The sequence below is a fragment of the Musca domestica genome, unplaced genomic scaffold (genome assembly GCF_030504385.1).
Source record: "Musca domestica strain aabys unplaced genomic scaffold, Musca_domestica.polishedcontigs.V.1.1 8, whole genome shotgun sequence".
NCBI classification, from domain to species: domain Eukaryota; kingdom Metazoa; phylum Arthropoda; class Insecta; order Diptera; family Muscidae; genus Musca; species Musca domestica.
Window position 1 is genome coordinate 1048279 of NW_026712409.1, and position 18229 is coordinate 1066507.

Sequence of the window (18229 nt, forward strand, 5' to 3'; positions counted from 1 at the left end):
GGGAATTCGATATTGTGAAGAATCCGTAATTAGGGTTGGGATTTGTATGTAAAAGTACTTTTACCGGAAAATGTTATTCCGAATTATCCAATAACATCAGTTGGATAATTCCAACTGCTCTGTTCCAGACACAGCATGAATCTACTATTTTTGCAATTTGTTTCGATATCATAAAGCAAAATCGGTTATTGTAGTAAAAACGTTTACATTTTTGCAGTTCTGGAAGAGACCGTTCATTGAATGATGTTCGATAACATGACCATATAAGGCCACATAAGGTCGGCCGGTAAGCCCATCTCCATCCATTTAAAGGGAGTTCAATCACAATAGTGGTAGACTTCTTATGTAGGTCTTGTTCGACAATTTTTGGCCATTTTTGGACGTGAGAGAAAAAATTCACTCAATAAACTTGACCAAGTAATTTTTACTAGAAAAGTTATCGTACATGCCTAATGTGTTCTTTGTTTACATTAGGTGCGTTCGTTTACTTTCCTAGTAACATTTACTCAGTAAGAAGTTACTAAGAAGAAATACGATTTAAGGGTCTGTCAGATAGAATACGTTGTGTCCGTTGCGGCAACGTATTAGACTGACAGCCGATTTGGTTGCTTATATTTTAATGAAGAATGTCACATTCACAACGTGTAAGTTGCCGTAACGGATTAAAGTTGGTCTACTCTCAACTTTTGACATGCGGCAAGTCCGGCACAGGAATCAGCTGTTATTTTTAAATATTTTATGTTAGGTTTTTGAAATGGAATTTTCATTAACAGAAGCGGTGCAGATTCACTCTTGTCTTTTTGACAAAAAAAAACAGTGCTATATCGCAACAAAATTGCTAAGGAAAAATCTTGGAGAGCTGTGGCAGCTTCCACAAACGCGACTGGTGAGTTATTTTCATAAATTGTATATTTAAGGTTGATATTGACAGGAGGTATTTTATATTATATTGCAGTCGAACAATGCCAAAGTCGCTAAAGGTCCCTTCGGGACAGATATGCAAAGGAGGTTAACGGAAGTAAGCTTCCGTCGGGAAGTGGTGCAAAAAAAGGTAGTGGATGGCGGTATATGGATGCGATGTCTTTTTTGCAACGACACTTCGCTCCTCGCAGGTAATTACAGAGCTCTGTGATATATTTTTTTGGAGATTCCTAATCGATTTTATATCCCAGAACTTCTTCAAATATGCAATGGTCGAGTGAGGATTCATTTTTAAGTACGCAGTTCGAGAGTGGCGACATATCTGGAAGTTCGCAGTTGTCGGGGGAAGACGAAACAAATGAAAATGTAGATTTCTTTTACAGCGAGCTGCCACGTCCTTTTGAGCAATCCACACCACAAGTGGAAAACGTTGCGATAAAAGAAAGAGACAAGAAGACAGGTTTGATCACCTTTGTGACTCTGTGTCTGACTGGATAAAAAAAACAGGCAGCACAGAGTCAAAGTCCTCCACCAGTGTCTCGTAATGCCGATTTTTTAAGAGTACTAGACGAGTATTTGCCGACGCACTCAGAGGACGAGCAAGATAGAATTAAAATCAAATTGCTCAACATTGTCTCAAATTTTAAACAATGAATGAACTTTAAACAATGTTCTTTCTTCTTGTTTTCTTATTTAATAAAATAAATTATTTCGAGAATAAAAATGCGACACATTTGTAAGGTAACTGTTGATCCACAAAAACAGCTTTTGTGTAAATCTTAACAGCGGAAAATTCTTGATGCAGTTTAATTTTGTTTTTTTTTTTTTTTTCATTTTATTACAAAAAAAAATTAAAAATATAAACCCTTCCCAAGCACAAAGATACCGTCTGAACGAATGTCTATTATTCCCCCAATCGATATAGGCATAAGCAATAGTGTTCTGCTTTGACAGCTAAATAAACAAAATAGCTCATTATCCGCTCCTAAATTATTTTTTTTTTTCATCTTTACTTATGCTTTGATATACATTTTTGTTAAATAGCCTTTTTCTCAAAAAAAAATAATTTGTTTTAACCATGGTACAATTAGGAGGTAGAACAACTTCGTAAAACCACATAAATACAACTCTGAGGACATGCCAGCTTGCTGTCAGAATAATTAAAAATTGTATGCAACAAGTTGTTTTTATTTTTATTTATTTTTTTTTTTTTTTTTTGATATTTTTCCTCATTTTTAAAGCGAGTTAAATAGTGCGAAGAATGAATGTTTTGGCTGATTATTGATGTTACTGGGTAAATCAAATGTTAAAATGTCGCTCTACTTACTGAACTTTTGGTTAACGAACAGCTTCCAGTAAAAACTTGCATAAATTATCGATTAAATGAATGCTCCTATTTTTGGACGTATAATATGAACAAAAACAAATTTATATGGGGTTGTTGTTACTTTGTCGCACATGCTGTCACCCATGGTACAATGATATCAAGGTGGGGCTATGACACCATATGATTTTAATTTTTTTTATTTTCTTAGCTTAATATGTCATCTTTATTTGTTTATGTATGTGTTTTCTTTTTAATAACAAAAAAATTGTTCAGAAAATATTCAAATTCCGGTGTTTTCAAAATGTTTATTTCAACGCAGGCATCGACAAAATCTAGAGTTTTTGTAGCGAAATAATCCTTTAGATATATATAGTACATGATTTTGAAAAGAAGTGTTGACCTTTCATTCAGTTATCGCGTTTTTCAATTATTTATTCAAAATAAATGCAACAAGTTATTTGTTTTTTTATTGTTTTGATATTAATTCTGACATTACAAGCCAAACAGGTAGACCTCTATACTTGCAATTTTTTCAAAGTTGACCACGCTTGGGAGCATTGATATGTCAAAAAATTTAAATGTTTTTTCAAATATAAATTTATATGTTTTCTTATACTACGTCATTCGGAGGCTATTATAATTCGCGTTTTTCATCAATTTTTTCAAATTTAAATAATTTTTCATTCAACATTTTCAATTCCAAAATTGGTTTGACAGTTCATTGTCCCAGCAGCTGTGTCGACGCGTCTACCTATATTCTTCTACCATGCTTACTGGCCGAACTTATGTAGGCCATGGGCCATGGTAGAAGAATACAGGTAGATGCATGGTACAAAGAAGAGAAGGTAGGTCAGCTTTGAAAAAACTGCAAGTATAGAGGTCTACCTGTTTGGCTTGTAATGTCAGAATTAGTATCAAAACAATAAAAAATCAAACAACTTGTTGCATTTATTTTGAATAAATAATTGAAAACCGCGATAATTGAATGAAAGGTCAACACTTCTTTTCAAAATCATGTACTATATATCTATAAGGGATTATTTCGCTACAAAAACTCTAGATTTTGTCGATACATACGTTGAAATAAACATTTTGAAAACACCCGAATTTTTTGTTATTGAAAAGAAAACACATACATAAACAAATAAAGATGGCATATTAAGCCAAGAAAATAAAAAAAATTAAAATCATATGGTAGTTCTGCCCTACCTTGATATCATTGTACCATGGGTAGATGTATCAACATTGATGTGTCAAAAATTTTTAAATGCTTTGTTTTTAATAAATGGATTTTTAAGTTTTCTTATGCGACACCATTCGGAGGTTGTTATGAAATGCATTACTCAAAAATTTTTACAAATTTAAAAAATGTTTTATCAAAATTGTGATTGCCTCAACAGCTACGTCGACGCAACTACCTGTATTCTTCTACCATGCTATGGGCCGAATGTAATGTCAAAATGCATTATTGTGATTGAAACCTCAGAACAAAAAAAAATAAACAGATCCCAACAAAGTGTAAACAAATTTGGAGATATCATCTGATTTTTAAAATTGAAGGAACACCTTGTTATTGCGCTATGATTCTTACCTTCGTCGCGCTTTGGTTTCAATGTAAAGTGGAACTGGCCTAAAATTAAACAGGTTAATGAATGCAGATAGTTTCCAACCCAAATTGTCAATTAAATGATTGTTTTTCCAATAGGATTAACCTGCCAAATAATGTGAATATGGATTTTATTAATTTGGTAAGCCCGTCCGTACAGGTGGTTCCACATTTTTGTTTAATACTAGATTTCCGATAGATAAATGAATTTCTGAGAATTGGGTGTAAAAGAAGACTCCATGCTTCTGTCGCAGCACGAGTGTTTCAAGATCTTGAACTAGGTAAGTGTGTGTATGTGGCCGACAAAATAAATTGGAAATTGCACCACCAAACAATTTACATTCATACAAACAACGGCAACACCTGAATGCCACATTCATGACCAATTTGCTCGATGGATTTGTAGTTTTCAAAGTTGATCCAGTTGAAAACTGGTATTCTGATTGAATGTAATTTAGGGTCTAATAGAATAGTAAAAATCAGAAATATTACGCCACTTTAAAAATGAAGGGCATGCATAATTGGTGATGCATTTCATTCCGGTTTAAGACATATTATCTTCGCGTTATATGTATAATAGCCATAACAATAAAAACAGATAGAAATATTATTAAGAACTTTAATAAATGTAAATACAATTTTCTACAACAAATTGTCTTCATTAGAATCAAGAAACAAATAAAACATGTTCAACTTCTGTCTTCACTTGTTCATGGTATATTAGCATACCTATGTTACGACGACGTGCTAACCAATTGGTTGGATTGATTGGTGACTGTGACACACCTAGCATGTAACATTTGGTTGTCGATTAGAGTTCCTTAATATTTCTTGATCCGCATAAAACAATGTTGACTTTTTTCAAAAATTACATCTTTTTAGACAAACGTCATCATTCTGTAGCAAAATGTTTTGAAGAATCTCTAGAGATTGTTTTTTTACGTGCCCTCACTTTCAACGACGCATCGTTGATCTTCCTGCCATTGCTTGATACAGAGGAAGTAAACTTCAAAAGAATCGAGGAATTGCGGAATAAGCTATGTATTTCAGAGCAGAACAAGTAAATCCCAATTTCAGTGTTTTATAACAATCACTAACATATTTTTTATTCCAGTCTGTTTCTTGCTATTTGTGACCCATCATCCAATATCTTGTATTATCAGCTAACTCCAAATTTATAAGATAATTAGTTAATACATTTACCATCGAGGCGCTGTCTTCCCTACAGAGAGCAAAAGATACTGAATCAACGATTATAACAGATATCACATACAACCAAAATTTTTGTGTAAATAATTCGTTGTATTTTTAAATAAATATATTTTTACACAATTTTATTCTACCTATAAAGTTGCTCTTAATCTACATCGTTTTATTCGGCTATGAAAATTTTACAAAATATGTATAAACTCAGTCGTGTGCGAACATTTTGTACTCCTCACTATAAATATTTTTCTGTACAGTGCATTTCTATAAATGATTCCAAAATGGTGGGAACTAGTCCCTGATACTTGAGCCTGTTAACTGCTACACAGCGTGATGCAATGCACTTCAACGATATAGAGGAATTGGCATGATTCAATATGATTGCGTTCAAGGATCCTGCAAAAGAACATGACTGGATAAGTTTAAAGTAATTGCATTTTAATGTTGTTTGGAAGCTCACCGATATTGCCAACTTGGGCTGGAGTCAAACCCTGAGAATTCACAGCATCTAAATGAGCACCAGCATCCACCAGAAGCTGAACAATTTTTTCCGCCTGTGCAATAAGTTGGATATTGTCCCTGGGAAACTAAAGATACCGTGTAAAATGTAAATGTATTTGTGAGGGAAAACTTACGCTTGATGCCAATGTGTGTAGTGGTGTGTTGCGCATATTATCTACGGCTAGAACATTGGCTCCACCATGAACTAAAAGAAGGGCAGTCCTGTAGCATGGAAACCTGAAGTGGATCAATATAAGAATTAGCCATCACTTATATAGTAACAAAGACAATTGGTATCAACGTACTTGCAAATATCATTGGTATAAAAGTCGTCGACAGGGGTAACGGCGTTCACAGCCATATGAAGAAGGGTTTGACCATCAGCTAGCCTTATATCACATTTTATAATTTTTTTTATTGTACAGTAGAGTATATTTTTTTGATCGTTGGTTACATTTTGGGTTAATAGCCGGGTTATAATTTTAATTAGATAAAGGGCGGTTGCTACGTTCTGTTCATTCTGATCCTATAGGATAGTGTGAGTTATATTCCGTTGCTTGCCATTAATGATTTGACATAGAGTACTTACCAGTATCATTTGAGGTACATCCTTTGGCCCAGGGTGGCACATTCTGTACTTGTTCCGTTCGATTTCTTGTTGACATTTAACTAGAACCGACAAAACCTGCCCCAGGTCCAGTCTCACATCTTCCATGCGCAAGATTTGTGAGAAAAGCTGTGCAAAACGCAACAAGTCCCTATCTACAGATATGTTATTCATCATTCTCAAGTCCATGGCGTAGTTCCATAGAACTTGACACTGGGAGAACCGTCCTTGGTCAGCCATCACGGCACCCCTATACACAATGGGTTGTGGTAAATCGGGATTATTTCTACCCAAGATGCGTTCACGTATTGTCAGAGATTCCATATGTATTGAGTGGTGATTCAATCGTATTGCCTGCAGCTCGGGAATATTTTCTGTTTCCAGCCAATCATCATAGGCTGGTACTGGAGGTATGACACTTTTTCGAACAACATTATTTGAATCAGAGTATCGCAATTCCATCGCTTGATGTAAATATTCGTATGCTTTCTGGATGTTGTAGTTATCCTTGTCATTGGCAAACGAAGCTCCCATTAGTTCCAAAGCCGTTATAATGTCTTCTTTACGCATTAGACTGGGCCTATCCACAAACAATTTCACGACTTCTTCCTGTGTTCGTTCCGCTGCAGTTAATACGGGACTCAATCCCAGTTCATTTTCCTGCAAGCGTGCGCCGTGATCGAGTAGCAGACGGCAAACTTCAGCGTGTCCACATTCTGCAGCGTAGTGCAGGGCTGTCGCCCCACATAGGGCTTGTTCATTGGGATTAGCACCATTTTTTAGAAGCGTGTCGACCTAAAATTAAATTGTAACCACAACAAGCATCCCAACAATTTTACAAATGTCCCCTTACCACTTGTGTATGCCCCTTATATGCAGCGATCATAATGCATGTATTGTTGTACTTGTTTCCAAGGTTAACATCTGCGCCGTTTTCAATTAAATACTTAACAATGTCCAGTCTCCCAGCATAACATGCGGCTGTAAAAGAAAAAATGCATTTCTAATTAGTCTGCGAACCTAATGACATTCTCAGGCGCTGCTACTGCCTATAAGACTATACACTTAGAATGATTGTATGAGGTGCAAAAACACTTTCTACGATTCTAGAATTATTTTTAATAAAAAAATTCTAAACGGCTGGTATATGTCCAATTTCGGCCTCCCATCAACTGTTGGCAATTTTTAATGAAATAAAATAAATACTTACCTCTCAGTGGTGACGATTGCGCTTTTGTATTGTGGTTGACATTGGCACCATGTCGCACCAATAACTTGACAATCTGCAGGTGACCAAGTCCAGCGGCAACCCATAAAGCTGTTGCTCCATACACCACAAGCCCATCGAATATAACATTGCATTCACATTCCAGATCAACTTTGTATTGACTGAGCAAAGTTTTAACATACATGACGTTTCCAGCTGTTGCCGCCATCGTGAGTGGTGTAATAGATTGGCCATCGATCTCATCGAATTTCTAAATAACAATATCAATAATAATGTATTCAAAAAGTGCTCTTTTTACGTTAAATCCTGAATTACAAATTTCTGCATCGGTAGTAGAAATTACATGGTACGTATAGGAAAAAACTATACTAAATAAGTTGTAAAGCAAACGAAAGAATCAAACGCTTTTTATCGTGTCGTCTGCAAGCCGACATTTACATTTATTTCGCAGTTCTTGCTATGGAATGCAATACTTATAGTTTTGTGTTACCTATGTTTGTCGTTTGTTTTCTTACACTGAAATCTTTTAATAGGACTGGATTGTGCGGATAATCCTCTAATTTCGAACTATACGGTTCTTGACGTGCAGCACGATTTCTCAAATCCAATATTCTAATATACCTGCGCCCTTAAACCCACTTTGAAAATTATAATTCTCTAAATTGCAAAAATTTAGTTACAAAACAGAATTCCGTTACAATTCATACAAAACTAGTAGTCGGTAAACAATTGTACAGCTAATTTAATATTAATTCATGCATTTATTTACAGTTGCGTTATAAATTTGTTAACATCCAAAAATTTACTAAGCCCTGCATACGAATAAATTTGTTAACTGATGTCAAATTAAAGACATTCAGAATACACCATTACACTTACCGGTGGATAGGTCAAATATGGGGATAGGACAACGGTTTTCGGTGTTTTCCAAAAACTCGAACCAGGCCAAGCAGTATTAAAAGTTTGTTTTCGTTTTCTAGGTGTACACATTTTAGTCAAAGAAAGTACTTCGATATTTATACTCACAAGGACATTTTATCTTGACAATGAATAGCCGAGCAATACTGTGTACGAAGTTAACGAAGGATACAATATAACTAATACCTTCCTCCCTTTTGTGGTGGATGAAAGGACTCGCACATTTCATATATATTTGCCGTTGAGCCTTTACGGCACATGTCATCATTGTTAAGAGAATAATCAAATGCGCTGAGGCTTAAGGCTCGTACTCTAAGCAGCAGCTGCTATTCGACACTTATGTTTACTCTTTGTGTGAGGTTTCTCTCATATACGTAGAGAGCGGATATTAGTCCTGTTCCTGACAAAACTGAGGCACAGTACTAAATAGCCAAACATACGCACATCGCTCATTGCTACAGCAGTTGTTCATTCACATTATTAATCGTGCTGCTACGAAGGCACACATACATGCCTATGTGTACATACAACCGCACACATAGGTAGTACACATATACCCAAAATACCCAGCAAGCATTTGGAAGTGCCTTCATAGTGGTATTGTAGCAGCTGCTTCAGCAATGCGACCGAGTACTTTTTAATATATTTTGGTTTTCAGCAAAATAATTCGCTTTCAGATTGCCTATCATTAACCCTCCGTCAGACTAGACCATCCTGATATTGTCTGATATTGATATTGGATTTAGAAAAACTTTCCGTTTGTCCTATCACATTGTAATTGTAAGAATATGAAAGTTGGATTTGGAATTTTATAATTGAAGAGGTGAGTATTTTTGAAGAGGTAAGGGCCTGAAATACACAAGTACATTATATGTAATTTCACCTACTTTAAAGTGACATTGTGAAGAACAGATGTGTTATTTAGCCGATGTCGAAAAAGTGTAAAGGAAAATTACTTCAACGACGAAGCATTAAACATTTTTTCTTGGGAAGGAAATTAAGATGACAAAAAAACTTGTTAATTCAAACTTGTCAATTCCGCGGCTTTTGGCACTTCGGAACAATTTATTTGACAGACTGTATATTTTCCTCTATAGATACGATGTTAAAAACAAAGAAATGTTCTCACTGTAATGATACAAAGTACGCAAAAGAACAACAGCCGCACTCACATACATATTTGTTCCTACATCAGTCAGTGAACATTCCTACAAACATGTATGCAAGGCATATACAGGAATTTTCATTTGGATGTCATATTTGTGTTGAATCATCCCCCGATAATTAACATGCCAGTCCATTCATTCAACTTCCTTACCAAATTTAGCAGATAACTTCGGAGTTCCTCATTGCGTATTTCATTCATTGTGGACACCAATAGCTTCGCGTGATTCAGTTTGGCCGTTGAATACAACATGGTGAGCAGTGAAGTTGATATTTTCTTTTCGTCAGATGGAAAAAGCTGGTGTAGCTCCTCGGTTAGCTCTTCAATCATGATTCTTCTTTTGTCTTCCCAGTCTTCAGAATTCGAGCACATACGTTTGCTTCAAATATTGCAAAAAGACGATCTTGAGATTCTTCCGTAGATGCTTATTTCTTTAAAATTACAGTACAAATTAAGCTACACGATTGATTCTCTGTTTTCTTTTGTATATTCCGTTCGTTCGGTCGTTGCGAAATGGGTAGTGAGAGCAATGAGTTAGGGATGTATGTGTAGAAAACAATCCAATTATACGGTCCCCTTGCCAAGCCAGCTGACTACTAAATGTAATGTCAAAATGCATTAACAGAACAAAAATAAACAGCCTACAAAGTGTAAACAAATTTTGACATTACATCTGGCTCTTTAAATTTGCAAGAACACCATGATATAGAAAAATGTCGGAAACCAAAATAAAAACGTCCCCAACAAAGCAAATATGAAGTCAAGAAGAAATACCGGATAAAAACTAAACGGAATGCTAGGAACACAATTGGAGCGAACGACGAATTTCGCCCTACGCGGCGACAAAATGAGCCGCGAAAATTCGTCGTATGGAACACAATACCGACGAAATTATAAAACAGCTGATGAAGTTGTTTACTTTTTGCTCATTTGTTGACTACAATGAAAATTATACAAGAACTCATAATTCTTTATAATTTCAGTTATGTCCATCTTTTCTATTATAAATTCACTGATATCCATCTTCACTCAGGCGCAAGTGCACAAATAAATAAACAAATTATTTATGTTTTTTTATACGAATAACAGATAGTAGAGTGACCATAACAAATTTTTAAGTAAAAAGTAACTTTATTTACTAAAACACATAAAATTCGTACAAGTATGGCCACCTTGTACTGTTTTGTCGCCGTTCGCCGGCGTATGAAATAGAAATAAAGCTAATTGAGTTCGCGGCGACCGACGAAATTTTCGCCGGCGCCGTGATTGTGTGCACTTCCATATACACATATGGTTTTTATTTTTGACGACGAACATACGCCGCGAAAAAATTCGTCGTTCGCTCCAATTGTGTTCCTAGCAGAAAGCAAAATCCCCGAGTACCTCTGTTTTTGTTGTTTACGAATGAGTGTAATGCATAACGCAGACTACCTCTGTGGCTTACGAGCAGACAACGAAGCGGAAAAATTCTTTCGGCGGCGTCAGGTCATTAGCTTGTTGCCAATATGTTGTTTTGTCATATTTTTAAGCTGCTATCAGACGATGAGGGTTTCATATAAATCATGGTAGAAGAATACAGGTAGTCGCATCGACACAGCTGCTGGGACAATGAACTGTCAAACGGATTTTGGAATTGAAAATGTTGAATGAAAAATTATTTATTGGTAAAAATTGTTGAAAAATGCATATTATAACAACCTCCGACTTGCATCGCATAAGAAAACATTTAAAAATCTACTTATTTGTGACAAAACATTTCAAAATTTTTGACATATCAATGTTCCCAAGCGTTGATGCATCTACCTATATTCTTCTACCATGATATAAATGCTGTTAATTTTATTATTCATGTTTATTTCTGTTTGTATGTAATTTTACACTTGTATATGTTTTTTATTTCCTGTAATACTGAATATAGGTCTTTTTACCGGAAATTGAATTCTGTATATTTTCAGACAACAACAAACACTTATTAGATTATCTTTTCAGATGAAAGTAGGGCTCGCTGAAATGCAAAAAAGTACATATGTATTTCACAACTTAAATACCATCCATGTATCACACGATTTGTGCAACTTGTACATATCGAAAACTTGACGCTATATACGTAAAACCCTTATCGCCTAATAGCAGCTTAAATGGGAACTTGGTTTCTATGCATTGAAATTACAAAAAAGTGATGGGTATGTTTATTTGAAATGACCTACCTCTTTAATTTTACCATGATATGGCTGAAAAGAAAACACACATGCACAAATTAATTCGGTTGGTTTCAGTGCCCTACCTTTACTTTATTATACCATGCTTGCAGTTTCTGGAAAAGGAGAGTCGGTGAAATCAGTAATCGTAGTAATATTCTGTACATTTTTGCAGTTCTGGAACAGAGAATTTACTGTATGTTGTCAAAGTTTACTTAAAAGCAATGCTCAGTAAAATTTTGTAAATTTAAACAGGGGGCTTTTTCAGAACAATTTTAAGACATTTCGTAATATGTAAGGTCTGCTTCAGAACAGCAAGAATGAACAAGTTTTTACAACCGTAATGTGGCGTTTCCACTGCACTTGATTCGCTCTCTATTCGTTGTTTGACCCTTAACTATGAAAAAACTACCTAATTCTTCACACAAAATTTCCTGAGCGAACACTCATATTTGTACGTTGTTCAAATCAAATCACTCTCAGAACAACGAAAAAATATGTCCCATCCCTAACAAATGAGAGTATCACTGCCTTTACACGGTGACATTTTTTAACCATGCCATTTTTGTTTGTTGGTAAAAGGTGTAGAGAGACAAGGATAGAAGAAAAAATGGCACGATGAGCCACCGCACAGGGTTACATGCCATTTTCTTTGCATTTCTCTTTTTGCTTCTTCCGAATTTTTAATGATTTTGACATTTCATATCGCTTCTTTATTGTAATTTTTGATGCGTTTCTTTTATTGTGATGTTTTTAGTGATTGAATTATATGAAAATTAATTGGAAGTATTAAAAAGTAAATAAAGAAAGTTAAAATAAAAGTTAATAATGCAATATTTAACACCTCAATAACTTTTTCCATCATTTCTTCTTTAGATTCACAGATTTAATTTTAAATCACTTCTTTATAAATATCTGTTACAAACAATTAGCTCTATACGAAATACTGAATAAAATAAAATGTCAGAAAAATGCCAAGCACTATTATCGTAAAATGCCACCGTGTAAAGGCGCGAAGATTTACGCAGAAATTTTAAAAGAGAATTGATAAAAATGCCAGCTAAAAATTGCACCGTGTAAAGGCGGTGTATTTATCGAAAAAATAAATTATGACATTTAAAAATTAAAAATAGAAAAATTTGATGAAATTTTAAAAATTTTTGGGAAGACTGAAAATTATGAATGAAAACTACAATGTTGAATGGGGTATGTTCATTCAAACGAAAGTAAATTTTGTTTTCTCTCTCATTCGAGGTACGCATTTTGTCCACGAGTTAAAATTTCCACAGAAAACGCAAACAAAAGAGGCAACATTTTCAAAATGTTTCTATCGGCAGAAAAAATGTTTGACAAGTGTCTCTCCAGCAGAATTTAAAAATGGAAAAACACAAAAATGTGTTCAAAATGTCAACATTTACACAAAAAGTTGAAATCGTGAATGAAAATTGTAAAATTAATGATATAATAAATCTTTGGGAGGAAAACAATAATTTCTTCTATTCATATTAGTGAGAATTTCATGGATTTTCGTATAAATTCCCATTAAAATCAACAAACAAAATTTTTGAAAAAAGGAATTATTTTACTATGAATTACGAATCGTGCCGTATGAACGGGTTAATTCGTGTACTTAATTCTGAGAGCGAACAACGTTGTTCGGTTTCCAATGGAAACATGCTATAACCCATTGTCTCTTTATGATATCGAAAAAATTGCAAAGCTAGTAGAACAGAACATAGATGTGTATTGAACGTATTGAACGAACGACGAATTTTTTCGCGGCGTATGTTCGTCGTCAAAAATAAAACACATATGTGTATATGGAAGTGCACACAATCACGGCACCGGCGAAAATTTCGTCGGTCGCCGCGAACTCAATTAGCTTTATTTCTATTTCATACGCCGGCGACCGGCGAACAAAACAGTACAAGGTGGCCATACTTGTACGAATTGTATGTGTTTTAGTAAATAAAGTTACTTTTTACTTTAAAATTTGTTATGGTCACTCTACTATCTGTTACTCGTATAAAAAAAAACATAATTAATTTGTTTATTTATTTGTGTACTTGCGCCTGAGTGAAGATGGATATCAGTGAATTTATAATAGAGAAGATGGACATAAGTGAAATTATAATAGAGAACGTAAAGAATTATGTGTTCTTGTATAATTCATTGTAGTCAACAAATGAGCAAAAAGTAAACAACTTCGTCAGCTGTTTTATAATTTCGTCGGTATTGTGTTCCATACGACGAATTTTCGCGGCTCATTTTGTCGCCGCGTAGGGCGAAATTCGACGTTCGCTCCAATTATGTTCCTAGCATATGATTGCTATGGCATACCTTGTATTCAGTGTAACATGTATATTCGTTTATTATCGATAATTTTTGTTATTGCACCGGTACTATCGTCGCCGGCGTTATTGTTTGTTCGACTTTGTTATCTTTGTGCAAAAGTGTTTTGTCATTTTGCACATTCAGACTAGGCTCTAGACTGTTTTGGGAACCAAATTAGTTTGATTGATACCGCCAATTAGAAATCAGATAAATACGAATATAAGTAAATATTTCATTTTGTCGGGTACAAGTTATTTGATTATTAAAGGTTCTAAAGATGTTTCTCACACGCTCTGAATACGATCGCGGAGTAAATACGTTTTCTCCAGAAGGAAGACTTTTCCAAGTGGAATATGCTATCGAAGCCATTAAGCTGGGATCTACTGCCATTGGCATATGTACATCAGAAGGTAGGATTTATTTGTAAATTATTTTATGTACCGAATAATAAGTATATTTGATATTTTTTTAGGGGTCGTTTTGGCTGTTGAGAAACGGATTACTTCTTCACTAATGGTGCCAAGCACAGTGGAAAAGATTGTTGAAGTCGACAAACACATTGGCTGTGCCACATCTGGATTAATGGCTGATGCCAGAACATTAATAGAGAGGGCACGAGTCGAATGCCAAAATCACTGGTTTGTTTATAATGAACGCATGTCTATTGAATCTTGTGCTCAAGCTGTATCGGCACTGGCTATACAGTTTGGTGACAGTGGTGATGGCGGTTCAGCTATGAGTCGACCATTTGGTGTGGCCATTCTTTTTGCGGGCATAGAAGAAGGAAAGCCACAGCTTTGGCACATGGATCCATCCGGTACATACATTAGATATGGTGCAAAAGCCATTGGTTCCGGAAGTGAGGGTGCTCAGCAAAATTTACAAGATAATTATACCGCTGAAATGAGCTTAAATGATGCCATTGTCTTAGCATTAAACACTTTGAAACAGGTAATGGAGGATAAAATAAATTCGACCAATGTTGAGGTGATGACCATGACGTCGGAGAAACTGTTCCGCATGCATACAAAAGAAGAAGTCGAGCAAATAATAAGTGACTTGGCTTAGAACATCATCTTTATTATATTAAAGCATCCAATGTAAAAGTAATTTTTAAAATGTAATATTTCTTTCTATAATTTTATGAACTGAAGGTTCAACAAGGGCAAATACAAAGTTTTCATTAAAAAATTCAATATTTATGTTCAATTTTTTACAGATTTATTAAGTTTTAATAACACCTAGTACACCAGTTGTCCCAATTATTGTGAAACTGAATTAGTGGATTTTGCTAATGGGAGTAGGATACCTCCGCATGTAAGAAAAAATACTGTTCCAAACAAGACTCAACAGAATTGCTATACTTCCCCTAGGATCTGTGCTTCAGCCACGCGTTTAGAATCTTTTAACACGTATCCACCGCTTTGGTTTAATGATGAAGTCAACCCCTCTTCAAAAGAATCTTATCAAAATAGAAAATATCACAAAACACAACTTCCAATGGATAAATGGATAGAGCTTGCTATATGCTCATATAATGTTTTACTGCGATTATTACATTTGAAAGTGTATTACATATCTTGTACAAGCAACAATAGATTCTCCTTTACAAAATTACAGTCTGAACCCCATTCTCCCGCTGTTGTAAATAGCAAAACTACGTTCGGTATTAGCCTGTGAATAGCAAAAATACATTTTTAGTCTGTTTCGTCTTTGTTTCTTTTTGATGTTTAAATACCTTAGATCAAACAGTGTTTTCTCCATATCGTTTTCAGAGAATTTACCATCGTTGGCCATCATTAGGTTGAAATCCATGGATTCATTTTGTAGGCAAGACTGCACAAATTCATAAACATCGCTGAGTTTCTCGTAAACATTGAATGTTCCCTTATAGAAAGTATAAAGAGGAATACATTTAGCACTGTCTTCAAATAAATATAAAACTTACATACTTGAATGTAGAGTCCATTAGGAAATTTGACCCTTATAAGGGCATATCTGTACATTCGCATGGTACGCTGCTCCTCGCGTTCACGCATCGCTTTTGTTTTTAGTATTTGGGAGTTTTCAATGGCTTCAGTTCTCAGTTGTTGCTCCCGTTTGAGTTCTTCTGGCGAAATGCGATAGAAATCGTCCGGCAGAATAACGCTCTTTGCTTGTGAAGGTAATAAAACTTTTATATTTCTATCCAGCTCAAGATTTATTTGTTCAGCGTTCTTGAGAGCTTCTAGCAAAGATGGTAAGTCGTAGTTTTGTTCAATATTATCATTGGACCATATCATAAATAACTCATTGTCTAGTAAGATTTCCCGAAAGCCACAAGCGTTCAGAAAGTCTAGAGCGCCTTCGACATATCGAACTTTCTCGGAGAATATCCTAAAAAAATCAAAACCTGTAAGCAGGAAAGACTGTAACAATACACCTCACATTACCTGTTAGACATCCGTATAGAACAGTATTTTTCCTCATTGGGATGATTGATAATGTTCTCCAAATATTTACATAAAGTCTGGACACATTCCTCGGCCTAAAATGTAACATGCATTGTCAATAACTAGCAGTTGATTGTAAAGTTCATTGGGATTTTTTCTTACTTTCTCCTTAGTGTTACAATTTTGAATTATTAAACAAGAAGTCAAGGCTTTCTCACCACTGGTTTCGAGTTGCTGGTACAAAAATTCTTTGATTTTGTTCCTCCATTCCTTTTTTGGTAGTATTTCATCACTAACTAGTGGACAACGATAAAATACAGAAGCCACATTCTCAGTAGGTGTCGATGTTTTTTCAATGTTAGCGCTTTCATTTTCTTGCTTGAGCGCCGCAGCCTCTGCTTGAAGCTCTTGCCTTGCTCTTGCTTTTATCGCTGCCAGTGAGGTGTTCATTGCTTTGCGGTCACCCTTTTTCTCGATACGAGCCAGAGCGGCTTCTGCGGCAGCTTTGGCTTCACTGCTTAGTTCCTTCCTCTTTGGTGGTATATACGCTTCGTAGTCAGGTCTTCTTCCCTGTGATGACGACGTTGCTGGCTCTGAAGAACTCAAGGAATGACCTTGACCCAAACTACCACCGCCAAGTTTGAACTTGAAAGCTGCTTCATCCTTTTTTTTCTTGAAGAATTGTTTGATCTTAGACATTTTTAAATTCTTGGTGAATGTTCCTTAGGAAGCTTCAATTTATCCACAGATAATTTCAGTTCTTCTATTTCTTTGAGCGTGCCTATATATGAAAGGATACGTGTATATTTCAAGTTAAAATCAGCGAATTCAGGAAATGTCGAACATGCCTACTTTACACTTGACAAATGGAGTATCTCCATTTACCATTGATAAGCAAAGCAAATTAAGTTTGTTTTTAAGATACAGATCGCTAAATGGATTTTACATTGCAACACATAAATAAATGGAATGGAAATAGTCCCTCATATTACGAGAGAGAAAGGGACTCATTTCGTCTTGGCTAATTGATTTCGTCAGACTTACTTGGACGTACAAATTTCTCGTTAATTACTTTCCCGTAAATTTTCCAACTATATCCTATTATTATTATGGTGCAGAATAGCAAAACTAGCAGAACATTTAAAAGGGTCCTTTGCAGGGGAGTAAATATGGAGTCGGTTTTCTCAAAAAAGTCCTTGAGTAACAACGTCGATGACTGGCTTATTCTTTCAATGTGCAATGCAAAAGCTTGGAGAGCTCTGTTCAGGTTTTCACGGAACGATTCACCACTTTGCATTTCGCATGGGCATACGAACAAATAAGTTTTGATTGATATTCCAGAAAACAAATTGATGAATAAGTGAGTAAGTAATAAATTTATTGAGACTTATTTTTTTTTTTTGTTTTTGATAACATAGAGAGTAGATTTTCGATAACATAGTGAAATGTACAGAGAATGGTTAAGTTAATTTAGAACTGTATTTGTCATATTGTATCCCGCGGTATGTAAAGTGCCCCATAGACGGTCAAAATGCATGACATCAAAATCGTGTACGAGTGCATGAAGCCTTCAGCGCACACGGCTCACGCATTCATTTTTTTTCTTTTCATTTCGTGCTGTATGACCGTATGCTTAAAAAAGAAAGAAAATGAAAATATTAAGAGAAATAAAGGATCTGGATTAAAGAGTGGTACAAAATAATTGAATTCTTGAAAATTTATTAGTCGAATTAAGAGTGTCATCGGCAAACGATTTTAATTTTTTTTAAGAATGGATAGCTCCACT

At 35.1% G+C, this 18229-nt stretch overlaps 5 protein-coding genes across 5 annotated transcripts; 2 read left to right on the forward strand and 3 right to left on the reverse strand.

Moving 5' to 3' along the window:
- The first annotated feature begins 3731 nt into the window (after window positions 1–3731).
- LOC101891966 (uncharacterized) lies at window positions 3732–5215 on the forward strand. The gene is made up of 4 exons (XM_011291934.3): window positions 3732–3996; window positions 4054–4135; window positions 4737–4914; window positions 4969–5215. The coding sequence occupies exons 1-4, from the start codon at window positions 3901–3903 to the stop codon at window positions 5033–5035; spliced, it is 423 nt and encodes a 140-aa protein (XP_011290236.1). The 5' UTR covers window positions 3732–3900; the 3' UTR covers window positions 5036–5215.
- LOC101891691 (protein fem-1 homolog B) lies at window positions 5136–10009 on the reverse strand. Its single transcript, XM_005177911.4, has 8 exons — window positions 9633–10009; window positions 7379–7646; window positions 7022–7149; window positions 6151–6963; window positions 5867–6087; window positions 5696–5798; window positions 5521–5647; window positions 5136–5456 (listed from the first exon to the last, which is right to left on the reverse strand). Exons 1-8 carry the CDS (start codon window positions 9849–9851, stop codon window positions 5296–5298), a joined length of 2040 nt encoding a protein of 679 aa, XP_005177968.1. The 5' UTR covers window positions 9852–10009; the 3' UTR covers window positions 5136–5295.
- A 4103-nt stretch (window positions 10010–14112) lies between these two features.
- LOC101892139 (proteasome subunit alpha type-5) lies at window positions 14113–15207 on the forward strand. The gene is made up of 2 exons (XM_005177914.4): window positions 14113–14421; window positions 14484–15207. Exons 1-2 carry the CDS (start codon window positions 14289–14291, stop codon window positions 15077–15079), a joined length of 729 nt encoding a protein of 242 aa, XP_005177971.1. The 5' UTR covers window positions 14113–14288; the 3' UTR covers window positions 15080–15207.
- A 309-nt stretch (window positions 15208–15516) lies between these two features.
- On the reverse strand, window positions 15517–17142 carry LOC101892602 (UBX domain-containing protein 6). Its single transcript, XM_005177917.3, has 5 exons — window positions 16606–17142; window positions 16444–16538; window positions 15964–16387; window positions 15750–15898; window positions 15517–15685 (listed from the first exon to the last, which is right to left on the reverse strand). The coding sequence occupies exons 1-5, from the start codon at window positions 17140–17142 to the stop codon at window positions 15583–15585; spliced, it is 1308 nt and encodes a 435-aa protein (XP_005177974.1). The 3' UTR covers window positions 15517–15582.
- Window positions 17082–17879, reverse strand: LOC101892431 (uncharacterized). Its single transcript, XM_005177916.4, has 2 exons — window positions 17488–17879; window positions 17082–17224 (listed from the first exon to the last, which is right to left on the reverse strand). Exons 1-2 carry the CDS (start codon window positions 17738–17740, stop codon window positions 17145–17147), a joined length of 333 nt encoding a protein of 110 aa, XP_005177973.1. The 5' UTR covers window positions 17741–17879; the 3' UTR covers window positions 17082–17144.
- Window positions 17880–18229: the final 350 nt, after the last annotated feature.